At 44.4% G+C, this 19,198-nt stretch overlaps 1 protein-coding gene across 1 annotated transcript in view; it reads right to left on the reverse strand.

Moving 5' to 3' along the window:
* LOC141059049 (BPI fold-containing family B member 4-like) overlaps positions 1–19,198 on the reverse strand; it is a 97,813-nt gene that overhangs the window by 69,707 nt on the left and 8,908 nt on the right. Inside the window, exon 3 of the mRNA XM_073555258.1 lies at positions 4,497–4,601. Within this exon, the coding sequence (XP_073411359.1) occupies positions 4,497–4,601 (105 nt within the window). The remainder of the gene's footprint in view (positions 1–4,496; positions 4,602–19,198) is intronic.

The raw sequence follows: 19,198 nt of genomic DNA on the forward strand, positions 1-19,198 counted from the left end.
TCTAGGTGTGTTTCCTGTCCTCCACTCACTGCAGACTTTTCTTCCCCATTGACTTACATTGGGTTTCGTGTTTCAGTCGGCCTTCAACTTTTCACGATAATTGGCCGATTTTGTTCGACCCGACTATTGCGAAAGTCGGGTTTCGTGAAACTCGACTTGACCCGATAAAAGACAAAGTCGCTCATCTCTACTGATACCCCATATGTGGTGGAAAACCACTGTTTGAGTGCACGGCAGGGCTCGGAAGCGAAGGAGTGCCATTTGACTTTTTCAAACCAAAATTGGCTGGAACTGAGATCGCACGCCATGTCACATTTGGAGAGCCTCTGATGTACCTAAACAGTGGAAACCCCCCACTAGTGACCCCATTTTGGAAACTAGACCCCCAAAGGAACTTATCTAGATGTGTGTTGAGCACTTTGACCCCCCCAAGTGTTTCACTAAAGTTTATAACGCCCGGGCATGAAAATAAAAAATCCTATTTTTTCCACAATCATGAATTTAGTCCACATTTTTTTATTTTATCAAGGGTAACAGGAGAAATTGGACCCCAAAAGTTGTTGTGCAATTTGTCCTGAGGACGCTGATACCTCATTTATGGGGGGAACCACTGTTTGGGCACACGGCAGAGCTTGGAAGGGAAGGAGCGCCATTTGACTTTTTCAAGCCAAAATTGGCTGGAATTGAGATCGGACGCCATGTCCCATTTGGATAGCCCCTGATGTGCCTAAACAGTGGAAACAAGTGACCCCATTTTGGAAACTAGACCCCCCAAGGAACTTATCTAGATGTGTAGTGAGAATTTTTAACACCCAAGTGTTTCACTAAAGTTTATAATGCCCTGGCGTGAAAAAAAACATTTTTTTCCACAAAAATGATCTTTTAGTCCCCTATTTTTAATTTTCCCAAGGGTAACAAGAAAAATTAGACCCCAAAAGTTGTTGTCCAGTTTGTCCTGAGTACGCTGATAAGCTATATGTGGGAGAAAACTATTGTTTGAGCACATGTTGGAGCTCAGAATGGAAGTTGTGATGTTTTGGAATGCAGGCTTTGATGGAATGGTCTCCGGGCATCATGTTCCATTTGTAGAGCCCCTGATGTGCCTAAACAGTAAAAAATTCCACAAGTGCCCCCTTTTTGGAAACTGGACCCCCAAGGAACTTATCTAGATGTGTGGTGCAAACTTTGAACCCCCAAGTGTTTCACTAAAGTTTATAACGCCCGGTCATGAAAATAAAAAGTCCTATTTTTTCCCACAAAAATGATATTTTAGTCCCCAATTTTTAATTTTCCCAAGGGTAACAGGAGAAATTGGACCACAAAAGTTGTTGCCCAATTTGTCCTGAGTACGATGACACCCCATATGTGGGAACAAATACTGTTTGGGCACATGTCGGGGATCAGAAGGGAAGTAGTGACATTTTGGAATGCAGACTTTGATGGAATGGTCTGCGGGCGTCATGTTCTATTTGCAGAGCCCCTGATGTAAACAGTAAAAAAAAACCCACAAGTGCCCCCTTTTGGCAAACTAGACCCCCAGGAACTTATCTAGATGTGCTTAAACAGTGGTAATGCACAACAAGTGCCCCCTTTTTGGAAACTAGACCCCCAATTAACTTATCTAGATGTTCCTAAACAGTGGCAATGCCCAACAAGTGCCAACTTTTTGGAAACTAGACCCCTAAGGAACTTATCCAGATGTGCCCCCTTTTTGGAACTAATCTACTGTTTCCGGCAATGTAAATTTAAGTAAATTAGTAGTGCATGGAGGTGTGGTACAGTTTGAAGTAATGTTTCATACACATGCCAGGTTTTTCGGGGCAGGTTTCTCATTGATTAATGGTTTCCTTTCGTATTCCCCTTTTGTAGCACACTCGGCATCTTTTTTGCGGCTTACCTTTTTTATCAGTTGGCAGGACCGCCCCTGGGAAATGCTGACCTGGTATAATATGAGCACCTTCAGTTCCAGAAGTACTGGGGCCCGCTCCTTCCTGAGTGCCAAATATTAGGGCCTTAACCACTACCTCCTGGAATTGAAGGTATAACGTATCTGTGAGGCTTCCACATCGTGACAGCAGGAAAGCATTGAGCATTGCCATTTGTACGATGTGCACGGTGAGATTTTTGTACCACACATTGGGCTTTCTCAAAGCACTGTATGATTGGAGGATTTAATCAGAGAGATCAATGCCCCCATATTTTTGTTGCACCCCAGTACACAGGTCGGTTTGCTAACCTGTGCAGTGGTACCTTTTACAGTGCTGAGGGCGCTGCCATCACCGTGTATGGTGGTCAAGAGAAGGACATCCCTCTTGCCTTTGTACTTGACCACCAGGTGGTCGCTATATTGGACTCTGTTGTTACCCCTTCTGAGCATCTGCCCAAGTAGCATTTTCGGGAGGCCTCTCTGATTTTTGCGGACAGTATTGCAGGCTACAGTACCTCGCGCAGAGAGGGATTTATAGAGTGAGATGCTGGTTAAAAGCTATCTGTGTGGAGGTGATTACCTTTATCCAGCAGTGGGTACACCAAATCCCACACAATTTTTCCACTCACTCCCAGGACAGGGGGACATTCAGGGGTTTCTATCCTGGTGTCTGTTCCTCACACAGCTTATAAAGTTTAATTCAATACCTGGCCCTCTTGCTGGGCAGGTACTGACGGAATCTGAGCCTTCCCTTTAAATGAACTAGGGACTCAACCACGCAGATGTCCCTTTGGGGCACGTACACTTCAGCAAACTTTTTTGTTGAAATGTTCGATGACCGGCCGAACTTTGAACAGACGGTCAAAGTTGGGGTCATCTCATGGAGGACACTGTGCACTATTGGTATAATGCAGGAATTTGTGGATGGCCTCAAAATGTGTCCAGGCCATGACCATTCGGAACACTGGAGTGTTGTATAAAACATCAACACTCCAACATTGCCGAAGTTCTGGCTTCTTCAGAATCTCCATGTGAAGGACTAGGCCCCTAAACTGCATCATTTCTACATGAGAACAGTTAGAAAATGATGAACCAGGGTTTTGTGCCAAAAATTGATGAGCATATAAATTAGTTTGGTCCACCATGAGGTTAACAAAATCCTCAGAAAAAAGACTTTGAAAAATGTCTATTTCTGTGAGGTACTGTCAAACTTGATTCTTGATTCTGCCACAAAATCAGAAATCAGAGGCTCGTAATTTTCAGGGGGCGAGGTCCATACGAGGTCCGCAATGGGGTGCACTGGTTCATCTTCTGGAATGGTGGGCACTGCCTCATGTTCTGTCCGGGGATATCTGCGTGGCAGTTTCGCAGGACCCGAGGAGGAAGATGGAAGATGAGAAGGAGGAATCTGAAAAGTAAAGAAATGTGGGATCCTCTCACTCGCTATCAGTGTTGGAGGCAAGGAAAGCATATGCCTCCTCCACTGAATAGCGCTGTTGGGATGAACTTGACGGGCGGGACTTTTTTTTATGAGTATGGTGCTTGTGTTAAATACTTTACTTTTACTGTATATACCCTGCTCTGAGAAATATGTCTGAAGCAACATTTTTTGAGGCTGCAACCTGATCATAAAGCTCACCTTAAATAAGATTTTATCTGCTAGTGCATAGATTTCTGTAAAGCTTACAAACTGTGAGGCAGAGAATTCAGACGTTGCAGGGTCACTACTAAGAGCGCACATAGAAAACCATGGAGAAAGACAAGGGAGGAAATATGGTCATGGTCTAGGGTCAATCTCCCAGGAGATAGTGGATTAAAGCAAAAGGATAAGACAAAGGGATAGTCATAACATGGTCCAAAGGGTAGGCAAGCAGCAGAAGATGAGAACTCAGCAGAACAGAATCAGGTAAACAGGAAGCACAAACTACATCTCGAAGGGATCAGAGGCAGACAACTAAGTTAAGTAGCTGGGCCATCTCCAGAACAGAGAACATCTGAAGAAAAGTCCAGCACCTCCTGGTCACAGATTGGACTGCTGAGCTCTCAATCAAGGTTCTGACAGCTCAGCATGCCCATCACAAGATTGGATGGCCGAGCTGTCAATTAAAATACCAACAACTCAGCATGACCCAGATTCCATAGAGCAGCAAAACAGTCACTCACTGAGCGAAGGAATCGTGACAGTTTTAATGTCCAAAAAAACTAAAGTTTATTCCCCTTCATAAACTTTACAGCTCCAAAATGAATGCAGTCTTTCTTCAGCACAAAGCAATAACAAATAAGGCCTCTGGATAAGGTAAAGGAAATCAAACAGTCTTACCAACTTGCAGTTATAGCCACTTCTCAGTCTCTAACATAGACTGTCCACCATGAATAATCTTTCTCCAGCTCCAACACAACACACTCTGCTTAGCTAACCCAGCTGTCTGTTATTAGACCTCTATGACACAGACACATGTATGGGAGCGAACTGTACCACCCAGGGTCTTTTGGTGGCTCCTAAATCCCAGACCCCATATCCAGTCAAAATAAAAACCATCACACATTTAATTTAAATGTATTTTCTTACCTATTACCATTGATTGCCACTTTTGTGTATAGGTGCAGATGAACTCCAATACCAGGTAAAAGGTGCAAAGATATTTGTGGAAGTGTAAGGTCTATAATTCGTAGGCTGAAAGAAATCGTAAAAGTACAACAGCTCTTCAATGTAGCAATGACACTATGTATTCATTTCATACCATATATTGTATTCAGAAATAGTTTTGAGTGCCTTGGTATATGGCAATAGTTATGGCCAGCATTGAAGATATTCAAATACAACATTTCAGAGGGCTTCACATAAGTAATCAATATTAGATTGGTGAGGATCCATCCGGTCCAGGGGTTCTTTCTAATCAGCAGACTAAAGTGGCTTCAGTGATTCCCAGTGTAAAGGACCTCTACATATTTTACCCAAAACCATGCAGCTGGTATTGATGCTTGGCCTCATTCTATTTCTCAGCACTCTTTGCATTGCCACAATTGGTGGCAGTATCAATAATTAATTAGACCCTCACTAATCACACATTGATAGGTAGAAATATGCTATTTTAGTTATAGAAGACCTTCTAATACTGTGAAAAAAATAAGAAACGTGACTTCCTTTTTGACCATTACTGAAAAAAGACCAAGATCAAAGGTGTCCAGCTTTTGCTTTAATTTCATTCTTGCTGCTCCCTAGGGTATTCCATTTATTTTTTTTACTTTTTTTTAAATCCACCAGACGTTTTCATAAATATGTTGCAAATTTTTGGGCCTCAATCACACATCAGTATTTTTTGATCAGTATTTGTATGCCAAAACAAGGAGTCTCTTCAAAACACAGAATAGGTATCAATCTTTCAATTAAAGTTTTTCTTTGTAAGTTTCACTCCATGCTTTTGCATACAAACAATGGTGCAAAATACTGACAAAATACTGACGTGCGAATTGTACCTTATGGTCTTTACCCAAGGGCCATAACTAACAGGATTCTGTGGAGATATGTCTTTAGGCTGCTCTGCATTATTACTCTGTGAGCACTGCCCACTTTGTAAAGAATGCAAAAATTAGCACTAAATGAAGAGGCCGATATCACTGGAACCACATAATGGATTTAAAAAAGAAAAACAATGACCTACTTAGGGGAGCAGCAGGAATAAAATATGACATGAAAACTTTTCTGTGCTCTTTTGATAACTGACACATTTGCAGGTTCCTCTCAGCTTCCAGTTCACAGGCAGACAGGGCTGCAATATTGTTGCAATACAGCAGAGCAGACACAAGCAAAATGTTTTTGTAAGAAGACAAGTTTAATTTCTCTTGTTCTGTGGTGGTTACTTGTCTCACATTGGGAGTGCCTCCTTTAAAATAATCTCTGGAAGCAGAGTTATCTCCAGGCACCTGAGCCTGGAAGAGGTCACTTATATAAAGTGATAAAAGATTATTTCTTCGCAACAACTCAGCTGATATGTCACACACAGGGAGGACTGTTTACCGCAGTCTATAACCTGTTTTCCTATATTGATAGCTGAGATAGGTCCAATGTGGTGACAGGTTCCCTTTAACTGATGGCTTTTAGCTCTCATCATTAGCAGTCAGTGTGGAGGAAGGGGCAATACTTCAATGTTAGGAGTCAGGTTCCTGCGTCTGCTCTGCAGGAATCCAGACCCTTACATTCTGCGGTCTCTTGCTCTTTATCTACCGCAGAGGAGATTACCTTGCAGCAAATCTCTCCAGGGGCTAAGTCCCTCTGTCCTCCTACTGAGCATGCTCATGAGACGGTTTCCCATTGGAGATCGGGAGTCATGTGCTCAGGTCCTGCTCCAGATCTCATTGGTCCATCTCGGAGATCTGGAAGCTTCCGGAAGGTCCCGGCTGCTATAAAAAGCGCGCATGGCCGTTCTGCCATGTGCTAGTATAGACTATACTGCTATGTGTGAATGGTGACAGATGTATGATTCTGGTGACTGACTTATTATGAAACCCCTTCTGTTATGAAGAGAGGAAGAGGACTAGAACTCTAGTGCCACCTATTGTTTTCATCTTGTTTCACCGTCAATACATGTGTGGGGGCTATCTATTCCTTTGGGGTCTGCTCTGGGGCAGTTAGTTTTCCCTTTTCTGGCTTTAGGCTTATGTAGTCCTCTGAGGTGTCTAGATCAACATAGGAACGCTCCACTGCTACTGTTAGTTGTGTGGTTAAGATCAGGGATCTGCAATCTGCATAGTTACCAACCTCTCTGGTTTTCTGGGACTTAGCTTTTGTTGTTCCTCCTCGGTGACCCATTCATAACAGAATCACCAGCCATACCGCAGATTCTAGGGTACTCAAAAGCAGGGAAAAATTGTTTAAAAGAAAAAGAAAAAAAAAGGGTCAGAATTTTTTTTTTTTACATATTTTTTCCTTTTTTTTTTTTTCTGGGGCCGTAGGAGGATTTTTTTTTTCTAATGGAGATTAAGCAATTGTCTGATCGTGTGGAGCAACTTGCTGCTGAAGTGCAGGGAATTTCCACCTACCTCATTCAGTCACATGCTGCTGAACCTAAGATTCCTACTCCTGATGTGTTTTCTGGGGATCGGTCTAAATTTCTGAATTTTAAGAATAATTGCAAATTATTTCTTGCCTTGAAGCCTAATTCATCGGGGAGCTCTGTGCAGCAGGTTAAAATTGTCATCTCCTTGCTGCGCGGCGATCCCCAGGATTGGGCTTTTTCTCTGACACCTGAAAATCCAATTTTGACTAATGTGGATGCATTTTTTCAAGCCTTGGGGTTGTTGTATGATGAACCTAATGCTGTTGATCAAGCTGAAAGAATCCTGTTGGCATTAAGCCAGGGTCAGGATTCTGCAGAGTTGTACTGTCGTAAATTCCGAAAGTGGGCGGTCCTTACTACATGGAATGATAGTGCATTGGCAGCTCTCTTTCGGAAGGGTTTGTCAGAGACCGTAAAAGATGTTATGGTGGGATTTCCTGTTCCCTCTGGTCTGGATAATTCTATGTCATTAGCCATTCACGTTGATCAGTGTTTATATGAACGTAAAACTACATGGGAGGCGCTGCCACCTTTTGAACAAATGTCTAAACCTATGCAATGTGATGGGGTTTTGTCTAGGGCGCAACGTCAGGAGTTTAGAAGGCATAATAAGCTGTGTTTTTTCTGTGGAGACGCCTCTCATACTATTTCTGTCTGCCCTAAACGAGAGAAACGTTTTGCACACACATTTGCTGTAGGTGGTGTACAATCTAAGTTTCTTTTGGCAATTACTCTGATCTGCTCTTTATCCACGTTTTCCACTAAAGCTTTTGTGGATTCTGGAGCAGCATTGAATCTGATGGATTTGGACTTTGCTAAACGTTGTGGTTTGTCCATGACGCCTCTGTGCACTCCTATTCCTTTGAGGGGTATTGATGCTACTCCTTTGGTGGAGAATAAACCTCAGTTTTTGACCCAGGTGATAATGCGAGTTGCCCCAGACCACCAAGAAAATTGTAAATTTCTGGTGCTGCATAATTTGCATGATACTATTGTTCTGGGCTTTCCCTGGTTGCAGGCTCATAATCCAGTTTTGGATTGGAAATCTGGGTCTGTGGTGAGTTGTGGCTGTCAGTGTGTTCTTAGAGACACTCCTGTTTTCTCCACCTCTCCTCAGTCTCATGATATTCCTGATTATCTGACCGATTTTTCTGATGTTTTTAGTGAGAGTAAGTCTGCATCTTTGCCCCCTCATAGGAGTTATGACTGTGCAATTGAGTTGATGCCTGGGAGTAAATTTCCCAAGGGTCGGCTTTTCAACTTCTCAGTACCCGAACATGATGCTATGCGATCCTATATTAAGGAGTATTTGGAGAAGGGTCATATTAGACCATCCTCGTCACCTTTAGGTGCTGGGCTTTTTTGTGGCCAAGAAAGATGGTTCATTAAAACCGTGTATTGATTATCGTTCCCTTAACAAGATGACGGTTAAATATCAGCACCCGTTACCTCTGATGTCTGATTTATTCTCCAGAGTTAAGAGTGCCTGCTGGTTTACTAAGCTTGACCTCAGGGGGGCGTATAATCTTATTTGCATCAAGCACGGGGATGAATGGAAGATGGCGTTTAATACTCCGGAGGGACATTTTGAGTACCTGGTGATGCCTTTTGGGCTCACTAATGCCCCTTCTGTCTTCCAATCCTTCATGAATTATATTTTCCGGGACTTTGTGGATAAGTTTTTGATCATCTATTTGGATGATATTCTGATCTTTTCCAGTGATTGGGATTCTCATGTAGAACATGTTCGGACTGTGTTCCGGATTTTGAGGGAGAATTCCCTGTTTGTTAAGGGATCGAAATGCCTCTTTGGTGTACAGAGGATATCATTTTTGGGATTTATCTTGTCTCCGTCGACTATTGAAATGGACCCGGCCAAGGTACAGGCCATTTGTGATTGGGTTCAGCCTACTTCTTTGAAGGCTCTCCAGAAGATTTTGGGTTTTGCTAATTTCTATCGTAAATTTATAGGTAATTTTTCTGGTATTGTCAAACCACTGACTGATCTGACCAAGAAGGGCGCCGATGTGCTGAATTGGTCTCCTGAGGCTGTCTCAGCATTTCAAGAGCTTAAGCGGAGATTTACTTCAGCTCCAGTTTTACGGCAACCTGATGTCTCACGTCCATTTCAGGTGAAGGTAGATGCTTCTGAGATTGGTGCAGGAGCTGTTTTGTCCCAAAAAGACCCTGTGACTTCTAAGATGAATCCTTGTGCCTTCTTTTCTCGTACGTTCTCCCCATCTGAACGCAATTATGACGTGGGGAATCGGGAATTGTTGGCCATGAAGTGGGCATTTTAGGAGTGGAGACATTGTTTGGAGGGAGCTAGACATCAAGTTGTGGTCCTCACTGATCACAAGAATTTGATTTATCTGGAGTCGGCCAAACGCTTGAATCCTAGACAGGCTACATGGGCCTTGTTTTTCACGCGTTTTAATTTTGTGGTCTCTTTTCTTCCGGGCACTAAGAATGTTAAGGCAGACGCTCTTTCTAGGAGTTTCTTTGCTGATTCTCTTAATGTGACCGAGCCTACTACCATCCTAGGTGAGGGGGTAGTTCTTTTTGCCATTTTGCCCGATTTGAGACGCACCCTGGAGGAATTTCAGGAGGATAAACCTGAGCATTGTCCTATGGGAAAATTGTATGTTCCTGACCAGTGGAGGAAGAAAGTGATGTCTGAAGTTCATTGCTCCATATTGGCTGGTCATCCAGGTATTTTTGGTACCAGAGATTTGGTGAGTCGGTCTTTTTGGTGGCCCGCCTTATCTCATGATGTCAGGAATTTTGTGCAGTCCTGTGGGACTTGTTCTCGGTCTAAATCCTGTTCTCGTTCTAGTGGGTTGCTGATGCCTCTGCCGTTGCCCAAGAGACCATGGACCCATATCTCAATGGATTTTATTTCTGATCTTCCTGTCTCTCAGAGAATGACTGTGATTTGGGTGATTTGTGATAGATTTTCGAAGATGGTGCATCTTGTACCACTCCCAAAGTTGCCTTCTTCCGCTGAGTTGGTGCCCTTGTTTTTACAACAAGTGGTTCGGTTCCATGGGATTCCTGAGAACATTGTGTCGGATAGAGGAGTCCAGTTTGTTTCCAGATTTTGGAAAGCCTTTTGTTCCAATCTGGGAATTCAGTTATCCTTCTCCTCCGCGTTTCATCCGCACACTAATGGGCAGACTGAGAGAACAAACCAGACCTTGGAGTCTTATTTAAGAAGTTTTATATCTGCTGATCAGGATGATTGGGTTTCATTTTTGCCCTTGGCCGAATTCGCGCTGAACAATAGAGCTAGTTCTGCCACTTTGATGTCACCCTTTTTCTGTAACTTTGGGTTTCATCCTCGATTCTCTTCAGGGCAAGTGGAATCTTCGTCCTGCCCAGGTGTGGATACTGTGGTTGAGAGAATGCAGCACATATGGGACCAAGTAGTGGATAAGTTGTCACTCTCTCAGGAAAAGGCCCAGCAATTTTCCAACCGATGTAGGACCATTGGTCCCCGGTTTAAAGTGGGTGATATGGTTTGGTTGTCGTCTAAGAATATTCCTATGAAGGTTGCATCTCCAAAATTTAAGCCAAGATTTATTGGACCTTATAAAATTTTGGAGATTCTTGATCCTGTTTATTTTCGATTGGCTCTTCCAGTTACGTTCAAGATTCATAACGTATTTCATAAATCACTGTTGAAGAGGTTTGTTGAGCCAGTGGTTCCTATGGCAGCACCTCCTGACCCTGTATTGGTTAAAGGCAATATGGAATATGAGTAGTGTTGAGCATTCCGATACCGCAAGTATCGGGTATCGGCCGATACTTGCTGTATCGGAATTCCGATACCGACTTCCGATATTTTTTCAATATCGGAATTCGGCATCGGAATCGGAAGTTCAAAGTTGATTGACAGACTGACGTCATCATGATGCGCGGTGTGTGCGCATCATGATGCGCCGTCATTTCGGGCCTTCTGGGGGTCTCTGCCGGCCTGCCGGGGGGCTGTGCCGGCCTGCCGGGGGGGCTGTGTGGACTGCCCGGGGTCTGTACCGGCCTGCCGGGGGGCTGTGCCGGCCTGCCGGTGGTCTGTGCACCCTGTGGGGGTCTGTGCCGGCCTGCCGGGGGGCTGTGCCGGCCTGCCGGGGGGCTGTGCAGGCTCCGGGGGGCTGTGCCGGCCTGCCGGGGGGCTGTGCCGGCCTGCCGGTGGTCTGTGCAGGCTCCGGGGGGCTGTGCCGGCCTGCCGGGGGGCTGTGCCGGCCTGCCGGTGGTCTGTGCAGGCTTCGGGGGTCTGTGCAGGCATCGTCCGATGGGACTACAAGTCCCATCGGGCGATGCCTGCTACCATGACAGTGATTGACACATTAGCCAATGATGGGACAGTAGTAGTCCCATCATCCGGCTAATGTGTTAAATGTTAAAAAAAAAAAAAAAAAAAAATACTACATACATACTACATGCATGCTACATACATACTACATGCTACATACATACTACATACATGCTACATACATACTGCATGCTACATACATACTACATACATACTACATGCATGCTACATACATACTACATGCTACATACATACTACATATATACTACATACATACTACATACATGCTACATACATACTGCATGCTACATACATACCACATACATACTACATACTACATATATACTACATGCATGCTACATACATACTACATGCTACATACATACCACATACATACTACATACATGCTACATACTACATACATACTACATACATACTACATACATGCTACATGCATGCTACATGCATACTACATGCATGCTACATACATACTACATGCATGCTACATACATACTACATGCATGCTACATACATACTACATGCATGCTACATACATACTACATGCTACATACATACCACATACATACTACATACATACTACATATATACTACATGCATGCTACATACATACTACATGCATGCTACATACATACTACATATATACTACATGCATGCTACATACATACTACATGCTACATACATACCACATACATACATGCTACATACATACTACATATATACTACATGCATGCTACATACATACTACATATATACTACATGCATGCTACATACTACATGCATGCTACATACATACTACATGCTACATACATACATACATACTACATATATACTACATGCATGCTACATACATACTACATGCTACATACATACCACATACATACATGCTACATACATACTACATATATACTACATGCATGCTACATACATGCTACATATATACTACATGCATGCTACATACATACTGCATGCTACATGCATGCTACATACATACTACATACATACTACATACATACCACATATATACTACATACATACAATACATTCATACAATACATACATAGACATACAGTACATATAACATAGAGTAACATACTTACCAATACTTGTCACATTGTTCCCCGAAGCCATTGTCGTCTACGGAATAAATATTAACATAACAAACCACAAAAATACTCACCCACGATCCGAAGCAGTCCACGAGTGTGTCCCACGACGATCTTGGGTAGAGAACTGCAGCATCAGATGATGCTGCCGTTCTCTACGGGCTGCAGGAATCCAATGACGGAAGGTAGGTATCCTTCCGCACTGTATTCCTCCGCCACTTAAAAAAAAAAAAGTCCCTAGTCTCACTTTATACCATTGCTGCGTGGGAAATTCCCACACAGCAATGGCATAAAGTGAGACTAGGGACTTTTTTTTTTTAAGTGGCGGAGGAATACAGTGCGGAAGGATACCTACCTTCCGTCATTGGATTCCTGCAGCCCGTAGAGAACGGCAGCATCATCTGATGCTGCAGTTCTCTACCCAAGATCGTCGTGGGACACACTCGTGGACTGCTTCGGATCGTGGGTGAGTATTTTTGTGGTTTGTTATGTTAATATTTATTCCGTAGACGACAATGGCTTCGGGGAACAATGTGACAAGTATTGGTAAGTATGTTACTCTATGTTATATGTACTGTATGTCTATGTATGTATTGTATGAATGTATTGTATGTATGTAGTATATATGTGGTATGTATGTAGTATGTATGTAGTATGTATGTAGCATGCATGTAGCATGCAGTATGTATGTAGCATGCATGTAGTATATATGTAGTATGTATGTAGCATGCATGTAGTATATATGTAGTATGTATGTAGCATGTAGCATGCATGTAGTATGTATGTGGTATGTATGTAGCATGTAGTATGTATGTAGCATGCATGTAGTATATATGTGGTATGTATGTAGCATGTAGTATGTATGTAGCATGCATGTAGTATATATGTAGTATGTATGTAGCATGCAGTATGTATGTAGCATGCATGTAGTATATATGTAGTATGTATGTAGCATGTAGTATGTATGTAGCATGCATGTAGTATGTATGTAGTATGTAGCATGTAGTATGTATGTAGCATGCATGTAGTATATATGTAGTATGTATGTAGTATATATGTAGTATGTATGTTGCATGTAGTATTTATGTAGTATGAATGTAGCATGTATGTAGTATGTAGTATGAATGTAGCATGTATGTAGTATGCATGTTGTATGTATGTAGCATGTAATTTTTTTTTTTTTTTTTTTTTACATTTAACACATTAGCCGGATGATGGGACTACTACTGTCCCATCATTGGCTAATGTGTCAATCACTGTCATGGTAGCAGGCATCGCCCGATGGGACTTGTAGTCCCATCGGACGATGCCTGCACAGACCCCGAAGCCTGCACAGACCACCGGCAGGCCGGCACAGCCCCCCGGCAGGCCGGCACAGCCCCCCGGAGCCTGCACAGCCCCCCGGCAGGCCGGCACAGCCCCCCGGAGCCTGCACAGCCCCCCGGCAGGCCGGCACAGCCCCCCGGCAGGCCGGCACAGCCCACCGGAGCCTGCACAGCCCCCCGGCAGGCCGGCACAGACCACCGGAGCCTGCACAGACCCCCTGGCAGGCCGGCACAGCCCCCCGAAAGGCCCGTACAGACCCCAGAGAGGCTGTACAAGGGCAGGAAAGGGTTTTTCTTATTCCGATACCGGAAGTCCCATAGACTTGAATGGGACTTCCGGTATCGGAATCGGCGATACCGATACTTTTTTTAAAGATCGGCCGATACCATCCGATACGATACTTTGAAGTATCGGACGGTATCGCTCAACTCTAAATATGAGGTAGAGAAAATATTGGATTCTCGTTTGGTTAGACGGAGACTCCAGTATTTGGGCAAATGGAAGGGTTATGGCCAGTAGGATAATTCTTGGGTCCCTGCCTCTGATATTCATGCCAATAGAATGGTTCGTGCTTTTCAGCGGGCCCATCCTGATCAGCCTGGTGGCGTGGATGAGGGTTTGGTGACCCCTCCTCAAGGGGGGGTACTGTTGTGAGTTCATTCTCTGGTCCACCAGTGGTGAGTTCGCCTTCCAGACTCCCTCTGGTGGTAACAGGAGGTAGTGAGGCTGATTTAATCAGTAGAGATCTACCACCTGATAATGAGGATGACGATTGGACCTCAGGAATCTTAGACTGGATTTAAGACAGCCGACGCCCTAGTCTAGTGCTGGTGATTGCTTCTGGCTTCTCAGGTCTTGGTTTTCAGCTCTGTTCCAGCCTTCTCAAAGCTAAGTGTTTTTGCTAATGTTCACACTTGATTTTGTTGGTCTATTCAGTTTTTTGTGTGTTCAGCCAGCCCCGGCTGGGCTGTGCTGAATTTCCACTCTTATTTATCTGTATTTGCCAATTTGCTTTTAGTCCCTTATTAGGTTGGCCTCTTTTTGCTCTGTCTCAGAATATTTCAGAGTGCTAATATAGTGGGAGAAGTCTAGTGACTTCAGGGTTAATTTTGTTATCAGAAGTGTTATTTTGTAGGGTTTTTTGGCAGATTGCAGACAGTGTCTTTCTTTTCCTGTTCTTTATAGTTAGTTGGGCCCCATCGTTTGCTCAGCCTATTTTCCTGCCTGTGTTTGTGTTTTTATCTTGCTTCACCGTCAATACATGTGTGGGGGCTGTCTATTCCTTTGGGGTCTGCTCTGGGGTAGTTAGTTTTCCCTTTTCTTGCTTTAGGTTTTTGTAGTCCTCCGGCGGTGACGAGGCATCTAGGAACATCGTAGGAACGCTCCACTGCTACTGTTAATTGTGTGGTTAAGATCAGGGATCTGAAATCTGCATAGTTACCAACCTCTCTGGTTTTCTGGGACTTAGCTTTTGTTGTTCCTCCTCGGTGACCCATTCATAACACTCATCCCTGGGTTTTGGAAAGGTTTAGCTGAGCATGTTAAGGATGCTCTTTCTACCAGAGAGGTTCCTGCAAGTCTGGAGGAGCTGATTGCCATTGCCACCCGTATTGATCTCCGTTTTTCGGAGCACGGACTGGAGCGTGCTCAATCCAGACGGAAGGTTACTCCGGCTCCCAACCTCTTTGAACCTCTGGAATCACCCGAGCCTGAGTGTTCACTCCCAGAGCCCATGGAGGTGTCTTGCGCCAGTCTCGAGGCGCGTCCGACACTAAGTTCCACTTGCAGCTGCCACTGTCAGCACTCTGTTCACCAGGAAATGGGGCCCCGCAATGGCCAAACTCTGTGCCGCTGGGCAAGACCTTTGTCCCCCCTCGCCTTCGGCCGAAGGTCCTCGCGTGGGCACACGCATCCAGGGCGGGTGGTCACTGTGGCTACATGCAGACCACAAAACTCCTGGCAGGGTCGTCTTGGTGGCCGCACAGGGCTCAGGACATAAAGAAATATATTCAGGCATGCGCCTCGTGTGCTCGGGTAAGCTTCCTAAAATAGAGAGTGGAGACGTTCACCGACACACCGCGGCGTCCCACTTCAACTTATGCTCTGGGCGGTTTTGCCGCTCACGTTGTCTCCCACGTGTCCCTTCTTAAACCTGGCAATCTTGCCGCCTCTGATACCTTCCACGTGTCCTGGTTTTCCGTGTCACCTACCGGGAAATCAGACTTGCCTTCGGACGAGTCTGAGGCCTATGCCTCTGATGGGCACAGGGTGGTGGATTGGAAGGCTCAAGATAGGAGGGGGCTCTAGGAGGGGGGGTAGTGTTAGGAGTCAGGTTCCTGCTTCTGCTCTGCAGGAATCCAGACTCTTACATTCTGCGGTGTCTTGCTCTTTATCTACCGCAGAGGAGATTGCCTTGCAGCAAATCTCTCCAGGGGCTAAGTCCCTCTGTCCTCCTACTGAGCATGCTCATGAGACGGTTTCCCATTGGATATCAGGAGTCATGTGCTCAGGTCCTGCTCCAGATCTCATTGGTCCATCTCGGAGATCTGGAAGCTTCCGGAAGGTCCCGGCTGCTATAAAAAGCGCGCATGGCCGTTCTGCCATGTGCTAGTATAGACTATAATGCTATGTGTGAATGGTGACGGATGTATGATTCTGGTGACTGACTTATTATGAAACCCCTTCCTTCTGATATTACACATGTGGTTAGGGAATTAGTTCAGTAGTCTGCACCAGTCTGTGGCAACCCTTAGTGTTGTGAGTTCATTTTCCCCTTCACTACTGAGGCCCGATGAACTCCCTCTTCTGGTAAGGAAAGGTAGTGAGCCTGATTATCAGGCACCTGAGCCTAATGATGATGACTGGCTGAGTGGAGTTACAGACTGGATATAAGGCTGCCGGCGCCCTCCTGCCCTGCGGGTGATTTCTCTGTGGGATCCTTGGAGACCAGTCTGAATTCCTGCTCTTCTAAAGCTAAGTTTTTCTGCGCTGCTTTTTGCATTTGTGCTTTGACTTTGTTTGCTTTGTTTTTCTGGATTTCTGCCATTCCCTGCTGGGGTGAGCTGAATTCCTTTAGCTCTGTCTTCTGAAAATACCGGAGTGCTGATATAGTTTTTGAAGCCTAGCTGCTTCAGGGTCTTTTTCCATATCAGCTGTTGGCTTATTTCTTTGATAGGGTTTTTGGCAGATTGCAGACAGCAACCGTCCTTTCCTGTCCTGTTTAGTTTAGCTTGGGCCCCATCGTTTGCTCAGCCTATCTTTCTATCTGTGTGAGTGTTTTTTCATCTTGCTTCACCGTCATTATATGTTGGGGGCTGCCTTTTACTTTGGGGTCTGCTCTGGGGCAGTTTAGATTTCCTTTTCTGTCTTTAGGCTATTTAGCTCTCCGGCTTTGATCGAGGGGTCTAGGGCACCGTAGGAACCCCCCACGGCTACTGCTAGTTGTGTTGATAGGTTCAGGGGTCTGCAATCTGATAGTTGCCAAATTCTCTGGTTTTCTGGACGTAGCTTCTATTTTTGTGTCTGCCTCCTATGGTGACTCATTCATAACACCTTTGGCCACTGTGCACACCGCACCTCTGCGCTAGCGTCCGACATAACGCCTGCTTTGTAGCTGTGTCGTTTAGTGACAGTGTCCTGCGCTGCGCTGCAGTTGCAGTCCTTCTTGGCGTTCGCAGTAGCAACGCCACACACGGTAGGTCTAGACAGACACAGCCCCTCTGTCTTAGTTCCTGCTCCTGTGACCTTATACCGTGTGTGAATTTTCCTGAGGCCTGTGACTCTAACAGGCTCAGCCTTTTGTATGTTTTTGTTGCGGCGCCTCTGTGTGTGAACAGAGCCCGCTCTGCGCAATTCGGGTGAAGTTGAACCCGTGCGTATTATATCGCCATATTGCTCATCTGCCATTACTCAGCAGCGGTTGTAACACCTACTCTACGGTGGACCCCGAGCGGCGAACGCACTTTATTATTATTTTTATTTAGTGCGTTCTGCCGTTCCTAACACTTCAAAAGTTTCATTACAAACACTTCTAATAGCTTACCTATGAAATTGAAACACAAATTACCTTTATTGGAATAATCAAATACAAATTATCATTGCCAAAGCAAGTGTAGTGCTGAAACATGCACGAGGGGTACAGCAACAATCAGCAAACATTCACAAAGATTAGATAACATAATATGAATATTTACTTAACCAGTTCATAAAAGAAACGAAAAGATGGAAGGTAAACAGTGTATAAGTAACAAATACTTTACAATGACAGCAGTTACTCTCTGTACCACTGACTTTAAGAGAATACGCAGGTAATCTTAAATAGTGATGAGCGAACGTGTTAGGAAAACGTTCACCAATTTCAAATATAGCACATTCGTATTCGTATTCGCTTTCACGAGCATTTTTACTCAAAGTCGGCAAAATTCAGTCACAGTTCGGTAAATCATCGCGTTTCCACTAATGCTTTTGTTATTACTTTGGCTAAGATAGTGGTGCTGTATGATGACGTGTTTGATAAGGGGAAGGGGTGTGAGAGGTTAGAAAAGCGTGTGGAGAGGTTACCGGAGCGGCGCGCTCTTTTCTTTTTCCTCTTAACTTTATGTTTGTTGATTCCGGCAGCCAATCAGGGGGCAGAAACCATCTACAACGTCATGACATAATGTCTTCTGTGATTGGCTGCCAAAGTCACATATGCCTGCCATATAAAAAGCGGACTTCTTGTTTTGCTGGCACCACTGTCTCAGTGTCATAGTGGTCGCTCCTGTGCTAGAGCTGAATGTGAACTTGTCAGTTAAATAGATTGATACTGTCCTGTGTGAAATTGATCTTCCAGCATTGAAGTAGTGTTGCAGCTGTGTGGCAGTCTCCGGATGGCCAATTAGCTACTCCAAATAGTTTGTGATAAAACTGTCTTTCAGTGGCAAATTAAAAGGCTAGATTTCCACCTAAAAATTGTTAGGCCTAATATTGGGGTGCAGTCACAAGGCCCAATTAGTTACTCCAAATCGCTTTTGATAAAACTGTTTCAGTGGCAAATTAGAAGGTCAGATTTCCACTTAAAAATCGTTACGCATGACAATGTTGTTCAGGCACACTACCTAAGAAAATATGTAGTGATTGTTCATTTAGTGACAGGTGACTGACAGCTGTGGGTCTAAGGTTGTCAAACAGCAGGTTACAACATGAGAAGGTTACTTACAACATGAGTGCAAAAAAGCAAGGTTGTGAAGGAAGGGAGAATGGGTTTGGTGTTCAACGTTTTTGAAATGTGGAGATTCAAAGTTGGGTCTCCATCAGGTGGGATGCCTGTAGTAGAAGATGTGTCAGAGGCCTATTATACTGTTTCTACTCTGTGTGTGACAATTATTTTTTTAAATGTGGAGACTCCAAGTTCGCTCTCCATCTGGTGGGTTGCCCGTGTAAGTAGGTCTCCCAGACAGGCAGGCCTGCACTT

This window comes from Dendrobates tinctorius, unplaced genomic scaffold, assembly GCF_039654945.1.
Source record: "Dendrobates tinctorius isolate UK_male_01 unplaced genomic scaffold, ASM3965494v1 ptg000223l, whole genome shotgun sequence".
NCBI classification, from domain to species: Eukaryota; Metazoa; Chordata; class Amphibia; order Anura; family Dendrobatidae; genus Dendrobates; species Dendrobates tinctorius.